Source organism: Lepidochelys kempii, chromosome 6, assembly GCF_965140285.1.
Source record: "Lepidochelys kempii isolate rLepKem1 chromosome 6, rLepKem1.hap1, whole genome shotgun sequence".
NCBI lineage: Eukaryota > Metazoa > Chordata > Testudines > Cheloniidae > Lepidochelys > Lepidochelys kempii.
This window is the reverse complement of record NC_136385.1, coordinates 110,118,212-110,137,818: the sequence shown is the minus strand read 5'-3', so window position 1 is coordinate 110,137,818 and position 19,607 is coordinate 110,118,212. Positions and strand designations below refer to the sequence as shown.

Sequence of the window (19,607 nt, the reverse complement as noted above, 5' to 3'; positions counted from 1 at the left end):
ATCCAAATTAAAATGCTTTGCAAAATCAAGTCGATTTTACTGGAATTTTCTTTTGGAAGAAAACCAGGGAAAAAAGTTTGGACGATACTGAAAGGTCCAGTTTTTAATATTTTCAGATTGAAATGTTTTCATTTATTTCTTTTGAAATTAGTTTTCATTTTGAACTTTTGTGCTATATTATATACTACCATATATTCTAATAAATGCAAAATTTTAAGAAGTTAAAATCAAAACAGAACAATTATGTCAAAACAAAACAGCATGCTCGACAAAAAATGATTTTTTATTTTACTTTTCCTTCACAAAGAATTTATCAATTTTTGGTTTTCATTCTGATTTGGAATGAAGCTAAATTTCAAAATTGCAAAATCCTTCATTAAATGGAACCCCTGCCCTCCACATAGCTCTTATATTGACATTTTGTGACTAAACAAAACCCCCAAATCTTTGCACTATTCTTTTTGAAGGTGCGCATGTGCATTACAGCAGCATTTCCCCAAGTCAGATTTAGTAGCTGAGGCATTTTAATTAACTCTCCTATAACACAAAATATCAGGCGCAATTCCTGCTTCCCCTGAAATCAATGGGAGTTTTTAACCATTAACTTCAACAGGAACAGGATCAGATCCATTACTTGGCCTCCACTGAAATAACAGAAAGCAACATAAAAGAAGACAAACAATGCAAGAAAAACCACTCTTTGCGAAGTCCTTCATTATCTTGCAAACCCTATAGTCCCTCCCAGGACCTGACTGTAGCCTACAGTCTCTCACCTTGAACTAAGAGGCACCTCTATATGCCTAAATTCTACTTTCTCACTTTACCCACGCGACTGCTATAGTAACTTCCCACCAAATACCGCATCAAATGTCCGATCCAATACCCATTGAAATCCATGGGAATCTTTCTACTGAGCTCAGTGTGAACTAGAATGGGTTATTACATTGTTTTATACCTAAACCAGATAATGATAATCTCATGTTGCTACCAGGGAAGTTTCCCCTGCTATTTTTCTGGGCCATAAGTCGTTGTTAATGCTGTGAGGCAGGGGAATGCACTGCAGGCATACAGTAACACTTTATATCATATGACTATGAATAGCCTATGTTCTCTCTCTCTTAAAACAGTATGGATCATATCAGCATTTGTATTTAGTCATGGTTTAACAACCACAACTTTGAAATTTATACATAAATTTCCTGATGTATCTAAAAAAATATGATTACTGAGAATAGAGATATTCTGTAGCAGATCCAATTCGCTATTTCGTTACACATAACATTCAAAATGTAATTAATTTCTGTATTGATTTTTTAATTATATTACATTGCATTAACATGCAAGGTATCCGACTCCACTGTTGCCAGCCTGGATTTCCATTATAGTCGAGTGAACATGAGGAGGATAAAACATGGGTCTAATTTAGGGTTGCCAATCAACTGCACAAAACTGAACACCCTTGCACCACCCTGCCCTGCCCCAAGGCCCCACCTCTGCCCCGCCCCTTCTCTGAGGCCACACCCCCACTCACTCCAACCCCCCTCCCTCAGTCGCGTGCTCTCTCCCACCCTCACTCACTTTCATTGGGCTGGGGCAGGGAGTTGGAGTGCGGGAGCGGGTCACGGTTCCAGCTGGGGGTGCGGGCTCTAGGGATGAGGGGTTTGGAGTGTGGGGGGGGCCTCTGGGCTGGGGCCGAGGGGTTTGGAGAGCGGGCTCAGGGTTGGGGTCTGGGAGGAGGTTTGGGGTGTGGGCTCCAGGAGTTTGGGTGTGGTTTTTTTGTAATGTTAGAACCACATTTATGACGAGCTATCAGGCTTTCTTGTCTGGCGGCTGACTGCTCTGGTTAGCTTAACAAAGAGAAGGTTATGGGGTGACTTGGTTACTGTCTGTGAGTATCTACATGGGGAACAAATATTTAGTAATGGGCTCTTCAATCTCGCAGAGAAAGGTATCATGTGAAACAATGGTTGGAAGTTGAAGTGAGAGAAATTCAGACTGGAAATAAGGCGTACAGCGGAGTTGCATCTTACACGAGGGTTAGGTTCTAAAGTCAGCGCGTAAGGCAAAAATCGCATATGGTCAAAATTACCCTTGAAAATCCCTTAAATCGCCCATAAAGTACAGTATCCTGTACATGGTTTTGTGTATACAACCCTGTACAGTAATATGTATAAATATATAACGTATACAAGAATGTACAGTATATAATAAAGAGTACATATGCAAAATATAATTTTACAGTACTGTATTTTTAATTACAGGGGGTAGTCAGGGCTTGATGTCGATCCAGGATACAGAGGTGACGGAGAGCTTGGGTGACGGAGAGCAAGTCGTAGAAGAAGTGGTTGACTCTGGTTCAGCTCAAGAAGTTGATTGTGTAGGCTCATCTGCTGCTGGTTGTTTTTCCTTGAAAAACATGGTGATCGGCAACTGTCGCTGTTGTGTCTTGAGCGTCTCAAATGTTTCTTGATACAGTCTCAAATCGTCCGTAATACTATGTGTGATTTTGAGGCTTCGTTCCATAGAGGGATCATATTCAGAAATTAAATCATTCACGTGTTTCGCTGCTTGGAACACTTCAGCAAATTTATGAAGATTCCAACTTGCTGGCTCTTCCTGTTCATCGTCATCATCTTCGTCTTCTGTAGACTATTTTATCAGTTCCTCTAACTCTTCGTTAGTCAATGTTTCTCTATGGCTCTCAATTAATTCTTCAATTTCTTCCTCAAGGATGTCAACAAAACCATCACCATCCACTTGCCTGGCCACCTGAACGATGCATTTCACTTGTCAATGGTTGGGAAACCCTTAAAATCATTCACACATTCTTTCCATAGGTTTCACCAACATGCATTGACTGTTTCAGGCTTGATTGCATCACTTATATTAAACAAGCAATGGATGCAATCGGCAATGTTGAAGGACTTCCAACACTCCATCACATTATGATTGGGATCAGCATCCATAGTGCTACGTATCCATGAGAACGTAAGCCTCGTGTATGTGGCCTTGAAACAGTGAATCACGCCTTGGTCAAGAGGTTCGAGGATGGAGGTGGTATTGGGGGGGGAGAAAGAAGACTTCAATGTCGTTATGTGCAAACCGGAGTGCCGCAGAGTGGCCAAGAGCACTGTCTACGATCAGCAACACTTTAAAGTCAAGTCCTTTCTCTTCGAGGTACCGCTTGACCTCTGGAATGAAGCACTTGTGGAACCAATCCAGAAATAACGCTGCCGTCACCCAAGCCTTTTTATTTGATTGCCAGAACACAGGCAAGGGATTTTTGTTCTTGCCTTTTAGGGCACAGGGATTTGCAGTTCTGTAGGACAAGCCCAGCTTTATTAAATACCCAGCCACATTGCCACAAAACAACAGTCACATGGTCTTTAGCTGCTTTCAAGCCAGGGGCCTGTCTTTCTGATTTCAAAGTGTAAGTGCAGTTGGGCATTTTTTTCTTCTATGATTTTCTTTAATTGTTCGGGGTAGGCTTTTGCTGCCTCTTCATTGACAGATGCAGCTTCACCAGTAGTCTGCACATTTTTGAGGTTGAAGCGGTTCCTAAAACTGTTAAGCCAACCTTGGCTGGCTTTGAATTCCTTCCCATCAGAAGGCTGTCCCTCTTTGGGGGGAGGTTTGAACAGCGCGTAGAGGCTAAGAGCCTTTTCTTGCAACGTGTTGCCATCGATAGGCACACGTTTATGGTTCATGTCTTCCAGCCATAAGTTTAATGCCTTTTCAGTCTTCACTAAAGTCTTATCATGCACCTGGCTCATCACCTTAGCGGTTACTGGAGCACTTGATGCCACGGCTTGACAAATTTCTCTCTCTCAAATCTTGATGGCATGGATGCTAGATTCGTTGCGGCCATATTTACATGCCATGTTGGAGACCGACATACTGTCTCTCAATAAGTCCAACACAGCCAGTTTTTCCTCCAGCATTGGAACAGATCACTGTTTCTTCGGTTGTGTACCAGATGAAGTAGTTGGCTTGCGTTTAGGGGCCATGTTGTACGAAAAATACGTACAGTATTTTAAAAACTAGAATCACACTCAGCATGGCGAGATGCTCACACTATGAGAGGTACGCGGGAACTGAGACTGACTGAGGGAACAGCAAATTCACATCTCCCATCTCACGCTTACTCTGGGGCATATACTCATTGAGTGGAATGGTGGGTGGAATCGCCCGCACTATTTACAGGTATCTTGTTATTTTTCTTTTTTTTTTTGCTGAATGCGTATAGTTGAATTCATGTAAGTTAAATGCGCATATGATGCGACTCACCTGGACATTTTTGACAGTGAGGGTAATTAACCATTGGAACAATTTACCGAGGATCACGGTGCATTCTCCACCACTGACAATTTTAATATCAAGTTTGAATGTTTTGCTAAAAGATATGCTCTCGGAATAATTTTGGAAAAGTTCTATGACCTGTGTTATACAGGAAGTCAGACTAGATTATCACAATGGTTCCTTCTGGCCTTGGAATCTATGAAACAATGAGTTAAGATATAATTTCTTCCTGATGGTTTGTCTTCCCTGAAAACTAACACATGTAATCTGGAACATTCAAAGATAAAGGCTCATTTACCAGCATTGCTAACATCTTACCTACTGTAGGATATGTGATATGTTTCCAGGGTTGCTGTGGAGGACGTAGGAGTTGTTCTTGAAGGTCCTGATCCTGTTAGGTGCGAATGGCCCTCCACTGCCAGTGATATCAAAGGATACAGAGCACCTTTCATTAGGTGCTGGTCCACAGAAAAGCCTTTGGAATGGGTCTGAGCTAACCTTCCATACAGGAGTGGGGATATGCAGACATAGATGAACCCCTCCATGCACGGATCTCATTAATTTACATATTATTAGAGGGCTAGATTTTGATATCTTTACGCTCACATATAGCAGCTTCTTACTGCACAAGAAATACTGACTTCAATTGGGTTATTTGTTCACTAAGGTTGTATATTTCACAGTTAAGGGCACCAAAAGATAATTCAATAAAGTCTCCCAACAACATTGCAGGAAATTGCCATATCTGTCACATTATTCAACATGAGTAAGGGTATCAGAATGTGGCCTAAATTTATTTAAAATCTGAGTACTTTTGTGTAAGTAAAGCAACCATGGAATATACTTGCAAAGCTACTTTAGACAATATCTCTCAAAGATATCTATATTTTCAACATATTTAAAGTACTGTGCCATAGGATAGAACAAGAGAATTCTAGATCATTTAAGGCATGTAGCTGGGGCAGTAATAAAAATTGTTTAAATGGCGTAAGTGTTTGATTGAGATGTAATATTAATGAAACCCACTGAACAGATTGGATTGATGTCATGGCATTAATTGTTAATTTGCATTCTGGTTATTGTAGAATTACCCTCTATAATATTAAAAAAAATGTAATAATTCAGAAAACATCCATGGTAGCATGAATGCATGTGAAATATGTTGCTCTTTTTTATGCAAGCTGAAAAATAAAATGTTCTGTTGATTCACAGGGAAAAAGTTGTGAAGGCAAATGAGTTTTCCTGCAATGTACACGATCCTTTAGGGAGAAGTCATGCCACTGTGTTTTGTGTAGCCCTGCCCTACAGTTGTAGTAGGGTTGTTGGGGTTTTTTTACCCATAATTTACTATGAACTGAGCTGAGACAATCAAATGTATTTCTCTTAAGGCCCATGGCTGGATATAAACACTCCCTTATGAGAAAAGTACTGAAATATTCTACTGTAATGGTCTAAAACACTGCAGCTTACAGTAGAGATACTGCAGTGTATTACTGCAGGATCTCTGCAGGGCCATTACTGTACAATACTGCAGGTTTTTTTTTTAAAGGGACAATCTTAAAAATGAAATAATTTAACCTCTGAATTACTTAGGCTCAGATCACCCTTTTCTATGTAAAAAACAGTAAAAAGGAAAAACTGATCTCCAAATATAAGGTTATTTGAACTACTATACTATGCTGAACTGATTTTAACAATAGTATTTAATTTTAATACGAAAATAATTTTATTATTATTTCAACAGAAACACAGACACCAATTAAGCTAGGTCAGCTGCACTTTTCATCCACAGATCTCAAAGCACTATAGAAATTATGGTAAATATAATTATCCTCATTTACACTGGGGTACCTGAGGTACAGGCCAGGGATAGAATCCCCCCCTCAGATAACTCCATCCAAGGATTTAAATTTAAAAAAAAACCAACCTCCTCACCTCGCAAAAAAATAAAATAAAATGCAGAATATGATATTTGCTGCCAGCGCATTGTTCACTTGTCTGTCTTGTCTACTTAGGCCTTGTCTTTATTGCAGTTTTAGGTTAAATTAGCCACACTCAAGTTAACTACTTGAGTTAGCCTTGTTCGATGTCATGAATTAGGGCTGGTAGCTGAGCCTGGAACCAGCTAGCTCTACCTACCTAGATAAGGATTGAGAGCTGAATAAGAGTTGGCTTGCAGCAGAATCACCTGATTGGCTAAGCCACCCAATTGGCTAGAAGAACAAAGAGGCATGCTCTTAAGCCCAGCAGCAGTATTAGGCCAATGGCAGCTCAAGTATTCACCCACGTTTGCATTAGGTCCTTTGCCTGCTTGTTCCCATGCTCACTCCAGCCTTTTTCCTGCCTTGTTCCAGCCCCACTCCTGTCCTGGATCCAGCCTTTCCCCTGCTTTGCCACTTCAGATAACCTGGCTTTAAACCTTGTCTCTGACTTCACCCTGACCTTTGGCTCTGGACTCTGACTCCAGCTCTGACCCTGGTTTCCTATCCCTGACTGCCAACTCTTGATCCAGTCACTAGGCCCGACTGCCCACATTCCGGTCAGTGACGCTTAAGTGAGAACATTTGCACAGACTGATTGAATTAACAGCAGAGAAGCTAAGTTCCCACTCGATTACTAGCTCAATTATCAGCAGCATGGGAGCTGCAACCCCAACCTCCTCTTAGGCCAGCTAGCTCGAGTTTAAAGCACCACCTACTTTGTGGTAGAGAACCGTGAAAGGAAGTCGGGTAGGGTAAGTGTCTTTGTTGGATGGAAAAAAGGGAAAACCACAGGAAAAATTAAGAGACAAGGCTTTATTGTAAGGGACATTTTAGGCAAACACCATTTCCTCTAGCACATCATGTATTTTTCTCTTAAGTGTATACTTCCACTGCCCTCAGATATACAATGCAATTATTATAAGCTTCAATTTAATGTTTAAAATGGTACTTACTATCAGTTTTAATACAATTCAATACCTCTTCAAATAAGGGATGGGTGTCACCCTAAAGAGACAAATCAAAGAAATAAGGGATGATCCCTTAAAATAAGGGATCAGTGGTCACCTGAGAGTCGAGTTAGAGGCAACACTTAATTTACCTTGAGTTAATACTGCAGTGAAGACAAGCCTTTTGATTGTAAGCTCTTCAGTGTAGAGACTGTCTCTTATTCTATGTTTGTACAGTGGCTAGCACAATGGAGCCCTGTTCTTGGTTGACTCCTGGAGACTACCATAAGAAAGATGACTAATAATAATCACAACCCATGTCTCTTGACTTCCAGTTCAGTGCCCTATGTAATGGACCACATCCTCTATAGCAGCAGTTAGAACCATGTTCATTGTAAAGGTTACCAAAGATAATGTAAGCCATACTAGAATTGTGACGAAAGAGAATGTAAAATGCTTATGTGGAGAACAAGGAGATATCTGTATTATTTTTTATGAATATCAGTTGCATTTCAATTTACCTGTTTGATATTTTTCTGCATAACTGCATGGAATTAAAGGAACCTTTCCCAGGCTGGAACCTAAGATCAAAGGAGCACTAAACCATTAAAGACACCAGCATAGAGAGAAGGGGAGGTGAGCAGGCAGCTGCTGCTGGAGCTTGCAAGCAAAGAATATAGTTAGGTAAGACCAGGTGGATAGGCCTTCTGTTGTTAGCCTCTTTCTCTGCTTGCTATGTACCTTCGGGTTAATAAATAACCCTTTGTTTTGAAGAAGCTGTTTTTGAGTCTCTTTAAATCAGCAACTGCTCAGAGGCTCCCAGGTGCCAAACCCAGTTGGGTCTGTCATGCTAACTGTTTCACAGGGGAGCTGCAGCCCAGAGATCCAGTCTAAGAACACTGGGGCCACGTAATTCCACCCAGGAGGCGTGCACTTGAGAGGGACTAAAAGGAGCTAAACCACAGCTCACCCTGTAACCATGATAGCTGATCATAGCCTTTATTGGGCCATGGAACTCACTCCCACAAAAGATTATAGTGACCATGGAACTAACCAATTTCAGAACTAAAGGCTGCATCCTGCACAGTGTTGAGCACTCGGACCCCGATCCAGCAAAGTACTGGAGCATGTGAGTAGTACCACTGAAGCCCATACTGGATCTCAGACTTACACAAAACTCAGTTAGTCTCTAAGGTGCCACAAGTCCTCCTTTTCTTTTTGCGAAAACTCAGTCCGTTTCCCTGGAGCAGATCCTCAGCTGGTGTAAACAGCCATAGCTCCACTGACTTGATATTTCACAAAAGCTAAGAATATGCCTCACTTTTTAAAATGAGGATGCTAATAATTACTTAGTTATCCTCATTAACTAAGGAGTTTTTGTAAAGTTGTTTGAAGTTGCAAACTGCTAGTTAGTGAACATTTTCCTAAACTTTTGTTTTCATTTTGTTTATCAAAACTTGGTTTGTACTATTTTTCTTCTCACCAGCCTGATCGTTATTATTGATATCAGAAGTTATTTGGGTGGTCAAGGACTTGTTCTACCTTGCAACAAATCCACTTCACAAGGAAAAATTACAAAAGCCCTCTACAATATGTTTTTAACATATTGTACTTTTTACAGGAAGTCGCATTTGTGTGGTTAAACCTGCTGTGCAAGTAGTAGCTGGGTTCACATGCTGATATAATTCATCCGACATTACCTTTAAAAAAACCTATGTAAATAAGAAATTGTACATAATGAGAAGTATGGCTAGTGTGATATACGAACATTAACCTCAGAGGTTAACAAGATACAAAGGTAGAGACCACATTGCTGCAGCAGCTGGGGTCAGCTGCAAACTCTAATGGACTATTCTGCTAAACAGAATTATTTCAATGATTAGGGTGGGAAGAAAATATTTTTTAATTAGATGTAATTATTTAAAGAAATGGCCATTTATGGAGTGGCACCATATTTGCAGTTTTTGTCCAACCTACTTATTCAAATAGAGCTTAAAAATACCTCTAGAAACTTCAGAGCAAAAAAGCATTCAGTCAAGTTACTACAAGCAAAACATTTCCCATATTTGGCATCTTAGCATTTGCTGCAGATATGACTAGGTCGCTAATTTTGTCCTGCCATACAATCTACCACTTCTACTTCCTGTCCGAAGTCAGCATCACTTCTGGAGGATCCTCTACCACAGGGGAGGGCAAACTGTGGCCTGCAGGCCAGATCCGGCCCATCAGGGCTTTCAATTTGGTCCACGGGATGTGGCGCAGCGGGGCTAAGGCAGGCTCCCTGCCTGCCCTGGCCCCGCACCGCTCCCAGAAGTGCCCGGCACCATGTCCCTGCAGCCCCTGGGGGAGGAGGGGCAGAAGGCTCTATGCACTGCCCTCGCCTGCAGGCACCGCCCCCCGCAGCTCCCATTGTCCGGGAACAGGGAACCGTGGCCAATGGGAACTTCAGGGGTGGTACATGCAGGCAAGGGCAGCATGCAGTGGTGCCGCCTGCCCCACCCCACCCACAGGAGTCACTGCCAGATATTCTGGCAACTTCTGGGAGCAGCGCGTGGCTAGGGCAGGCAGGGAGCCTTCCTTAGCCCCACTGTGCGCTGTTGCTATCCCAGAACTGCTCGAGGTAAACGACACGGGGCCAGAGCCCACACCCTGAACCCTTCCTGCACCCCACACCCCAACCCCCTGCCTTGATTCCCTACCTGCACCATAACCCTTTGCCCTGAGCCCCTTCCTGCACACCGCACCCCCTCCCGCACCCCAACCCCCTGCCCTACATTCATGGCCCTGCATACAATTTCCCCACCCAGATGTGGCTCTCGGGCCAAAAAGTTTGCTCACCCCTGCTCTACCAGATACCAAGCGAGGCAGGACTCTGCTCCTGCATTAGAGCAGCAGTGGGAACAAGTGGAAAACTCCCTTGACCAAAACTGTTGTGAAGGTTGAGGGCATTTAGCCACCGGCCCAACTAAGGGGGAGGCATGGTCTCTCATCCCCCCTATGACCCAATGCACGGAAGGATCTGCTCAGGTCACACCACCTTTTATGATCCCTTCTCTAATGCACTCTGAAGTCTGGTGAACAGGAGGCAAGCTATGCCCCAGCCTCCTTTCCACCGCCTTTGATGTGCATCGAGGGATTGTAATTGTGGCTGGCCCTTGGATGAGCTGTCAAAGGGGGAAGATCCATCCACACTGTGCATCTGCCTATAGCCATTCACAGCCTTGCCCTTAAATTGCTTCTTTGTTAAAACTCCCATGTCTCTATATAATATCTTAAATCCAAAGATACCAATAACAAAAATTACAACAATCCTGTACTCAGTGGTTCTCAAACTTTTGTACTGGTGACCCCTTTCACATAGCAAGCCTCTGAGTGCGACCGCCCCTTATAAGTCAAAAATACTTTTTAATATATTTAACACCATTATAAATGCCGGAGGCAAAGCGGGGTTTGGGGTAGGGGCTGACAGTTCGCGACCCCCCATGTAATAACCTTGCAACCCCTGAGGAGTCCCGACCCCCAGTTTGAGAACCCCTACACACACACACACACACATTATATATATATATCTCATCTTTCATCCATACATCTCAAAAAGGCTTGATGTTGTTAATGAATTAAGCCTCAGAACATGCCTGACAGATAAGGAAGTAGTTTACAGAGAAGGTTTGTGTGACTAACAAGCACGATGCCAACTACTATGTGTTGTTATAAAAGAACAGGGTTCAGAAGTTGCTCTTTATGCTGATGGTGTTCCCCTTAATTGATTTCTCCTTTCTGAGGTTATTAAAACACTATATTGAGTAATGTGTGAAGACATCCATGTAGACTTGTGAGCTGGAAACCAAAGAAGAGACAAGTCATAGAGAATCCAGATTTTACACTGAGAGTCCAGTCCTAGTAGGCCAGGACTTTGGGGGCTTAGTCACTTCAGTGTGAAAATTCATGTAGTGTAGCCATGCTCAATAAGGCTCACAGTTATTTACTTGTAACTTGCTGCATCAAAGCACTGAGACATGACCGTGAGGTAATCTGGGATGCAAGTATAACATATGTAAAGAGACACCACAGAGTAACAGATGATTCATAGAGGTCTGATAGTAATCTCCCACCAATTCTATCCTACTATACCACTGATGTGAATGAATAGAGAATTCTGATTTGTTTATGTCTGCTACCCACATATAAATGGTGTATGAGCTGCGAGTCAGCAGCGAATCAGATCAGGGCTGATGGAGTTGCTCTGTATTTACACCAATGAAATTGGGAGCAGAATCTGGCCCCAGCACTTAGTTTATCCTGCTAAGATTTTGGGTAGTAGCTGGTGAATTCATTTTAACTCCTCTGTTTCCTGTTCTGATACATTCTTGCGAAACAGAACAATTAGCTTAAGGAAAAAAGGGTTTCAAGGCAAACTCCACTTGGGAGCACGTCAACTCAGCATCTTAAAAAAATATAAACAGCTGCTGAACAAAAGGCATCTCATACTCAGCAATTTAGTCATTAAAAAACATCACTCCTGCCAAAATAGTCAGATACATATGTAAGGGGACTGTTGCCCCCTTACTAACATTCAGTGGGGGTGTTTTAGTTGCTAGCTCCCAGTACTAAAAAGGGGGAAGGGTCTATGGGAATCAGGACCCTGAGACTGACAGCCCCCAGGAACAATGGGGAGAGGTCAATGCTCCAGGTCAGCCTGAATGACAGGGCGGGCAGGCTAATCAGGGAGTCAGGAGGTCAGGGAGGTCCTGTCCTCTGCGTGAGCTGGAATTGCCTGGGTCACACAGAGTGGGGCCGAGCTAAGGAGAAACCAGGGGCTCAAGCTGAGCTGGGGAGCAGAGCTGTGCTGGATCCAGAGGGACCAGAAAAACAGCCCAGAGAGAGCAGACCCTGTGCTGGGAGCAGAGCTGCAGCCCCAAAGCCAGAGGCACAGCCCAGAGAGAGCAGACTTGCCCTGGGAGCAGAGCTGCAGCAACCAGAGCCAGAGGGGCCAGAAAAGCAGCCCAGGAAGCAGGTCAGTGCTGGGAGCAGAGTCACAGAAGCAGCCTGCAGAGCAAACCTGTCCTGGGAGCAGAGCTGTAGCAACCAGAGGTAGAGGGGCCAAAGAAGCAGCCCAGGGAGCTGGAGGCAGAGCAGCAGCAGCTCCAGAGACCGAGTGGTGCAGCTGGGGCTGGAGCAGTCTGGAGCTGGGGGTGGTGAGCAGCTGGGGAGAGCGAGGGGGACCCTGGGGCAGCAGGCTCAGCACAGGGAGACGCCTCAGCCATGGGGCTCTGCAGGCCAGGCTTGGATCGTAACCCCGACAGGGCGGGGGCAACACTGGGAAGAAGGGTCCTACCACTTAGAGCCTGAGAGCATGTGGCCACCACCAGAGCAAGTGTCCAACCCACAGCGTCCCTGCAGCAAAGCCAGGGCCTGAGAAGGTGGCCTGGGACTTACCAGGAACAGACTGCGAACTGCCCTGACATTCCAGAGACACTGTTTGTGATGCTCCCTGCCACAGAGCGGGGTGATGTGTTTCCTTTAACCTTTCCCATTTTTTCTTATTCTTTTTAAATTTAATTGTTGATTAAATAACTTGCATTTGTTTTAACTTGTATGTAATGGTCAGTGGATCAGAGAAGTGTCCAATGCAGAGAGAGTACCCCGGAGTGGGGACACCCTAGCTCCTGTCCTAGGTGAGCACAGCAGGGTTGGGGGTCGAGCCCCCCAGGAATCCTGGGTCCAGCCTTGTTGGGGTTACGAGGACTCTGCCAGACAGGAGAGTGGAAGGGGAGTCCTCAAGGGCAGGGAGGCCACTGGGTAAAGGAAGTGGGAGCAAGGACTCAGATCCTTTTGCTAGCCCACTTAACCGGGGTAGTGCAGAAGCCAGGAAAGTTCCCCACAAGAGCGGAACTATTCCCCCGCTTACAGATAGGAACATGCCATACTCCAGGGCGGAAGCTTTCCTTTGACCTTCAAGCTATTTAAGCAATGTATGCACACCTCCACCCTCTCCAGCACTTCACTGATCCATTAACTCTTTAACCTACTCACTGTATCTTCCTGTAATAAAGTGCGGTACTTTATAGCATCCCACATGCCATCTTGCAAACAACCTCCACTACACACACCAAATTCTTAGAAGTAAGTATCAGGATGGTAAGCGTAGGGAAAAAAATGACACAGACTTGATTAGTCTATTACATATGCTGAGATATAAAATTGTAATGAAGTATCCTTACAAGATCAGGCCATTGCTAATGTAAACTACTTCCCTTTTTATAGAAATAAGAACAAGAAGTAACTAATTTTAGAAAATACTGAAACAACATGCACAATCAGAAACTATACTGTGAACGGAAAATGCAAATTTTAGACACCAGCTAATGCTTTCAGACAAACACTCTCAAAGCCATTGGAGTGTGTTTGAGTAGAACAACGTTTTAAACAAAGATTTTAAAAAATTCAAACATATGCAAATTACAAACATGACACTATCCATCAGGACACAGACACATGCATAACTGTACACAACACAACAAACTATATAAGGCCTTGATCCTTCAATGAGATCCACACAGGTGAATTCTTATTCCCATTCAGTTCTCAATGGGACAAATGAATCTCTGATAACTCCACTTAAATCATTTGACTTGCAACAGAGACGAATTTGGCCCAGTGAATCAAGTTCAGCACTGGAAGCCAGAATCAGAGCAATCTATTATTGCCACAAAAATCTAATTATCTTTTCATAACTGAAACACAAACCTTCTGAAAGTACAGTTTAAATAGGACATGCTATTCTTTATATTACACCATATGAATTTTGGTCAACAAAGTCATTATATATTCATGGTAGAGTCCCCAGGTACTTACCAGCTTGCCATTGAAAAAAGGATTTAGCAGAAGATTCAGAAACAATGTATTATCAATCTGTCACACGTAATTTGTGCTAAATCAGATATTCTGTTTCTTCAATTTATAGAGCGGAACAAAAACCCGACAGTAATGCAGTTTGAGAGTGTATGCATAAAGCCCTATACCCAAACAGGAAAACGGAAGTTTTACCAAAAAAGAGAGAGCAGGAAATAACACTTGGTTTAAAAAAAAGAAAAGAAAAGAAAAGAAAATTTGTTCAGTATAAAAAGATGAAAAGAAGCAATAGTCCAAGACCGAGAATATGGATTAAGATGAGATCAACTGCCATTTTTTCAACTGGTAATGTTGATATTAAAAGCATTTAATTAGTTTTTCTTGTCATGGATTCAGTGACAAAAAAAAAACAACCCAACAGAATTATTATCATTTGTGCAACACAGTCACTGTACTTGATCCTGTACAAAACACAGAGACCTTGTCTATATTGAGGGATACCTCTAATTTCAGCAGCTAGCAAAGGGGTTCTCAAACTGGGGGTCAGGACCCCTCTGGGGGTTGTGAGGTTATTACATGGGGGGGGGTCGCAAGCTGTCAGCCTCCACCCCAAACCCTGCTTTGCCTCCAGCATTTATAGTGGTGTTAAATATATAAACAAGTGTTTTTAATTTATAAGGGGGGGGTCACACTCAGAGGCTTGCTATCTGAAAGGGGTCACCAGTACAATAGTTTGAGAACCACTGAGCTAGCATATCAGTGCAAACCCTCAGTGCAGGCAAGGAAAGTCACCAATTGCATTGGTGGAGCATATCTGCTCAAAAGAGTTGATAATCAATGCAGTCCTTACTCATGCTGAATAGTACTTATTCAGTTCTGAGTGCGTAACCTGGGGTGGTCTAAGTTGCATTAGGGACCAGGCAGGCCCCCAGACAGGTCAGAATTTGGAGAGGGAAAAGGTGGGAGTCAGCCCCCTCTTCCTTTTCCCAGCCTGTGCTACACAGCCTGTGCTTAGCCTCCTGCAACATGCAGCAGAGAATCTGGCCTGATGTAAATACTATTCCAGGTTACAACTCCTGAAGATTTTAAAAAATAAAGCTGAAGTGCAAGTGACAAGAGCAAGGAAACAAAGCTGCTTCTAGATGATAATAGAGAGCTATTTTATGACATTTTTATTTTATTTTAATTTATTTTGTCTTTTTTTTTTTTTTTTTTTACTATCACAGAACTGATTTTAAAAACCTGTTCAACTGGCCCATATTGGGATCACAGTAAAACATCACAGGATGTGTGCGTGGGATTCTCAGCAGTCACTGGGAGATAGGAAAATGTCAGCAAACTATGTGACAGACCAGGGGTGGGCAACATCGGGGAATAGAAATTGTACGGTGGGCCATGAATGTTCACAAAATTGGGGTTGGGGTGCGGGCTCTGGGGTGGAGCTGGGGGATGAGGAGGGGTGGGTAGGGTAGGAGGGTGCTCTGGGCTGAGATCGAGGAGTTTGGAGAGTGGGAGGGGGATCAGGGCTGGGGCAGCGGGTTGGGGAGACACTCAGGGGGGGCAGGCTCCGAGCATCGCTTACCTCAAGTGGCTCCCGGACGCAGTGGCATGTCCTTTCTCTGGCTCCTATGCGTAGCAAGAGACGACATCCACTTAGGCCCTGTCTACACTGGCAAGTTTCCGTGCAGTAAAGCAGCTTTCTGTGCTGTAACTCCCGAGGTGTACACACTGCCAAGCCACTTAGGGCGCAGAAACTGCACAGCTGTAGCGCTGTAAAAAAGCCACCCCAACGTGAGGCGTGTGGCTTTCTGCGCTGGGGCTACAGCACTGTGGTGCCACTGTAGACACCCTGGTCGATTATACTGCTGCGACTGGACTCCGGGAGGTGTCCCACAATGCCTGTTCTCGCCTCTCTGGTCATTGGTTTGAACTCTACTGCCCTGCCCTCAGGTGACCAACCAACCATCATCCCCACCCCATAAATTCCTTTGGAATTTGAAAGTCCCCTTCCTGTTTGCTCGGTGATGCGTGCAGTGGGCTCACCGCATCTTTCCAGGTGGCAATGGCTGCACCACACAGCAGGTGATCCCCCGCTTGGAGCGATGCCGAGCTGCTGGACCTCATCAGCATTTGGGGAGAGGAGGCTGTCCAGTCCCAGCTGCACTCCAGCTGTAGGAATTATGATACCTACAGACAGATTTCACGATGCATGGCAGAAAGGGGCCAGGACCAGGATACACTGCAGTGCAGGGTCAAAGTGAAGGAGCTGTGGAACACCTACCACGAGGCGCGGGAGACAAACCGCTGCTCCGGTGCTGCGCCCACGAGCTGATAGTTCTACAAAGGGCTGGACGCGATACTTGGTGGCGATCCCACCTCCACTGCGAACGGCATTATGGATACTTCGGTGGCTCGCGTGCCAGTCAAAAGTGGATCAAGCCAGAAGAAGGAAATCTTGGACGAGGATGTGGAGGAGACCCAGAGGCAGAGGATGACTCGGAGGTCAGAGATGCATGCAACCAGGAGCTCTTTTCTACCCTGGAGGAGGCTAGCCAGTCACAACTGCCAGATGTTGGTGAAGTGGAAACAGAAGAGGAGGCCCCTGCTAAGTGGATTTGGTTTTGGGAATTGCTGAAGCGAGTTGTTGGGGGCAGGAGGGTTGCAGGAAGCAGTCTCCCACCGCATGCCTAGTCTGAGCGGTGGAACAGACTGTTGATTGACTCCCTCACTTCATGGGAATCTGCCTCAGAGATCTCCAGGAAACTCTCATGGAGATACTGGGCAATCCGTTCCTGCAGGTTCTTCAGCAGAGCTGCTTTGTTTCTTGCCCCATTAACAGTAACTTTCCCATGCTGCTGTGACACCATGGGGGCAGGGAGACCATTGTTGCACACAGGCAAGCTGCATAGGGGCCAGGGCGGAAGTCGCAGGCTTGGAGAAGACCCTCCCTTGATTCCCTGCTCACCCTCAGCAGCGAGATACCTTCCATAATGATCACATCCTGTGGAAAGTGTGAGGACAGAAATGATTATCAGGCCTCCCCTTCAGTGCTGGCTCTACCCGAGTGCCACGTGCCCAGTGTACAGCAGGGTCCAGGAAGAGTGATTTACCCTGCCCCTGGGGCTACTCACCATTTTGGGGGTCTTGTGGCTCATGTGTGATTGTCTGGGGTCAGCTAGACAGTGACAGGTGTTTGAGTACTGGCTGTGTTTTAAATCAATGAATCAGCATTCTCTGTATTGCAAACAATACTGCTTCTGTAAAATGTTGCATTTAAACTTCACAGAGATGACCTTGGGAGCCCAGCCTCCCTCTTTGTTATCGGTGGCTGAACGGCTGCACAGAATTAGAAAGTGGCCAAGAAGAACTAAGGAGGGCTTTCTGCATGAGGTTATGATGCACTCCGCCGCTGAGAAACAGGAATTGAAGGAGTGGCAGGACAGCGAGAAGAGGGACTGAAAGGAGAACGCGGCATGCCAGAATAAAGCCATGGAGCAGCTCTTAAAGGTTATGGAGAGCCAAGCAGACATGCTCCAGGTGATACTATCTCTTCAAACCAAGCAGCTCCGCGCCTGCCCTCCCCTGCAGCCGCTGTCATAAAATTCTTTCCCATGCGCCCCGCCCCACCCCCCGCCCCAGACACCGTCAACAAACACTGATTAGGAACCTCCTGGCTCCAGTCTATACCTGCGGCATTCCACTCCTCCCCCCTCACAGTCCGGCACTGTGGACTCCCACTGCCCACTGCACGCAACACCCATCCCTCTGCAGTTTGGCCCTGCTGAAGAACAGCACCCGCTGCATTGTACTCCGAAGGAGAAGGCTGGATACGACCCCTGGACGTACACAAATCTTTAGCCATTCCGGGACCCCTCCTCCTCATGGGACCTTCCCTTCCCCCATCCCCCTCACTGCTGTTTTTTCTTTTCTTGGTTTGATTTTCTCCTCCGGTTGTTGTTTTTTAATAAAAGAATTGTGTTGGTTTGAAAGCAATCTTTATTCTATTAATTTAAAGCAAAAAGAAACCTGGAAAGCAACATACAATTATGTTAAATCCACATATTGCATCGTCTGCACCAATCACCTCCTAGTATTACAAGCACTGCATTCCCAAGCATAGCAACAAATATTAGTGGCTTTCAGCTTCAAATTGCTGCCTCAAAGCATCTCTGTTCCCTATGGCCCCGCGCTGCACCCCTCTAATAGCTCTGGTCTCTGGCTGTTCAAACTCAGCCTCCAGGTGCTGAACCTCTGCGGTCCAGCCCTAAGTGAAGCTTTCACCCTTCCCTTCGCAAATATTATGGAGCGCACAGCACGCAGCTATAAACATAGGAATATTGTAATCGGCCAGGTCCAGCTTCCCACAGAGGCAGTGCCAGCGGGCTTTTAAATGGTCAAAAGCACACTCAACAGTCATTCTGCACTCGCTCAGCCTGTCGCTGAATCGCTCCTTGCTGCCGTCAGCTTGCCCCATGTATGGCTTCATAAGCCATGGCATTAAGGGGTAGGCAGGGTCTCCCAGGATCACAATGGGCATTTTGACTTCCCCTACAGTGATCTTCTGGTTCAGGAAGAAAGTCCCTGCTTGAAGCTTCCTGAACAGGCCAGTGTTCCGAAAGATGTGTGCTTCATGCCCCTTTCCAGACCAGCCTACATTAATGGCTGTGAAACGCCCACGGCGATCTACAAGTGCCTGGAGAACCATTGAGAAACACCCCGTGTGATTAATGTACTCAGTGGCTAGGTCAGGGGTGGCCTACCTCTGGCTCCAGAGCCACCTGCGGCTCTTCAGAAGTTAATATGCGGCTCCTTGGATAGGCACCGACTCCAGGGCCAGAGCTACAGGCGCCAGCTTTCCAATGTGCTGGGGGGGGGGGTGCTCCTGCACACCACAAAATAGCTGATCAGGAGGTGCGAAGAAGGAGGGGGAGGCACTGATCTGCGGGGCTGCCAATGGGCGGGAGGCACTGGGAGCGGGGGTGGCGGGGAGCTGATGGGGGGCTGCTGACATATTACTGTGGCTCTTTGGCAATGTACATTGGTAAATTCTGGCTGCTTCTCAGGCTCAGGTTGGCCACCCCTGGGCTAGGTGGTCTGGTGCCAGAATTGGAATGTGTGTGTCATCTATCACCCCTCCGCAGTTAGGGAAGCCCATTTGTGCAAAGCCATCCACAATGTCACGCACATTGCCTCGAGTCACAGACTTTCGGAGCAGGATACGACTAATGGCCCTGCAGACTTAGGGAAATAGTTGACTTTCCCACTCCGAACTGGTTAGCAACCGATCGATAGCAGTCTGGAGTAGCCAGCTTCCACAGTGCAATCTCCACATGCTTCTCCAATGGCAGGGCAGCTCTCGCACCGCAGGGCTAGGGTGAGCTCGTCACACAGTCCAATGAATGTGGCTTTCCTCATCTGAAAGTTCTGCAGCCACCGCTCGTCATCCCAGATGTGCATCATGATGTGATCCCACCACTCAGTGCTTGTTTCCCGAGCCCAAAAGGGGTGTTCCACTGTTGTCAACACC

The 19,607-nt window shown here is 45.3% G+C and overlaps 1 protein-coding gene across 4 annotated transcripts in view; it reads right to left on the bottom strand.

The window, feature by feature from the left end:
• Window positions 1-19,607, bottom strand: part of EVL (Enah/Vasp-like) — a 219,820-nt gene that overhangs the window by 112,441 nt on the left and 87,772 nt on the right. Inside the window, exon 1 of one of the 4 annotated variants that reach the window (XM_073349639.2) lies at window positions 14,084-14,240. The exons of the other annotated variants lie outside the window; for them this stretch is intronic. Within the exon in view, the coding sequence (XP_073205740.1) occupies window positions 14,084-14,094 (11 nt within the window). The 5' untranslated portion in view covers window positions 14,095-14,240. Of the gene's footprint in view, window positions 1-14,083; window positions 14,241-19,607 lie in introns of those variants that run through there. 4 annotated transcript variants of the gene reach the window in all.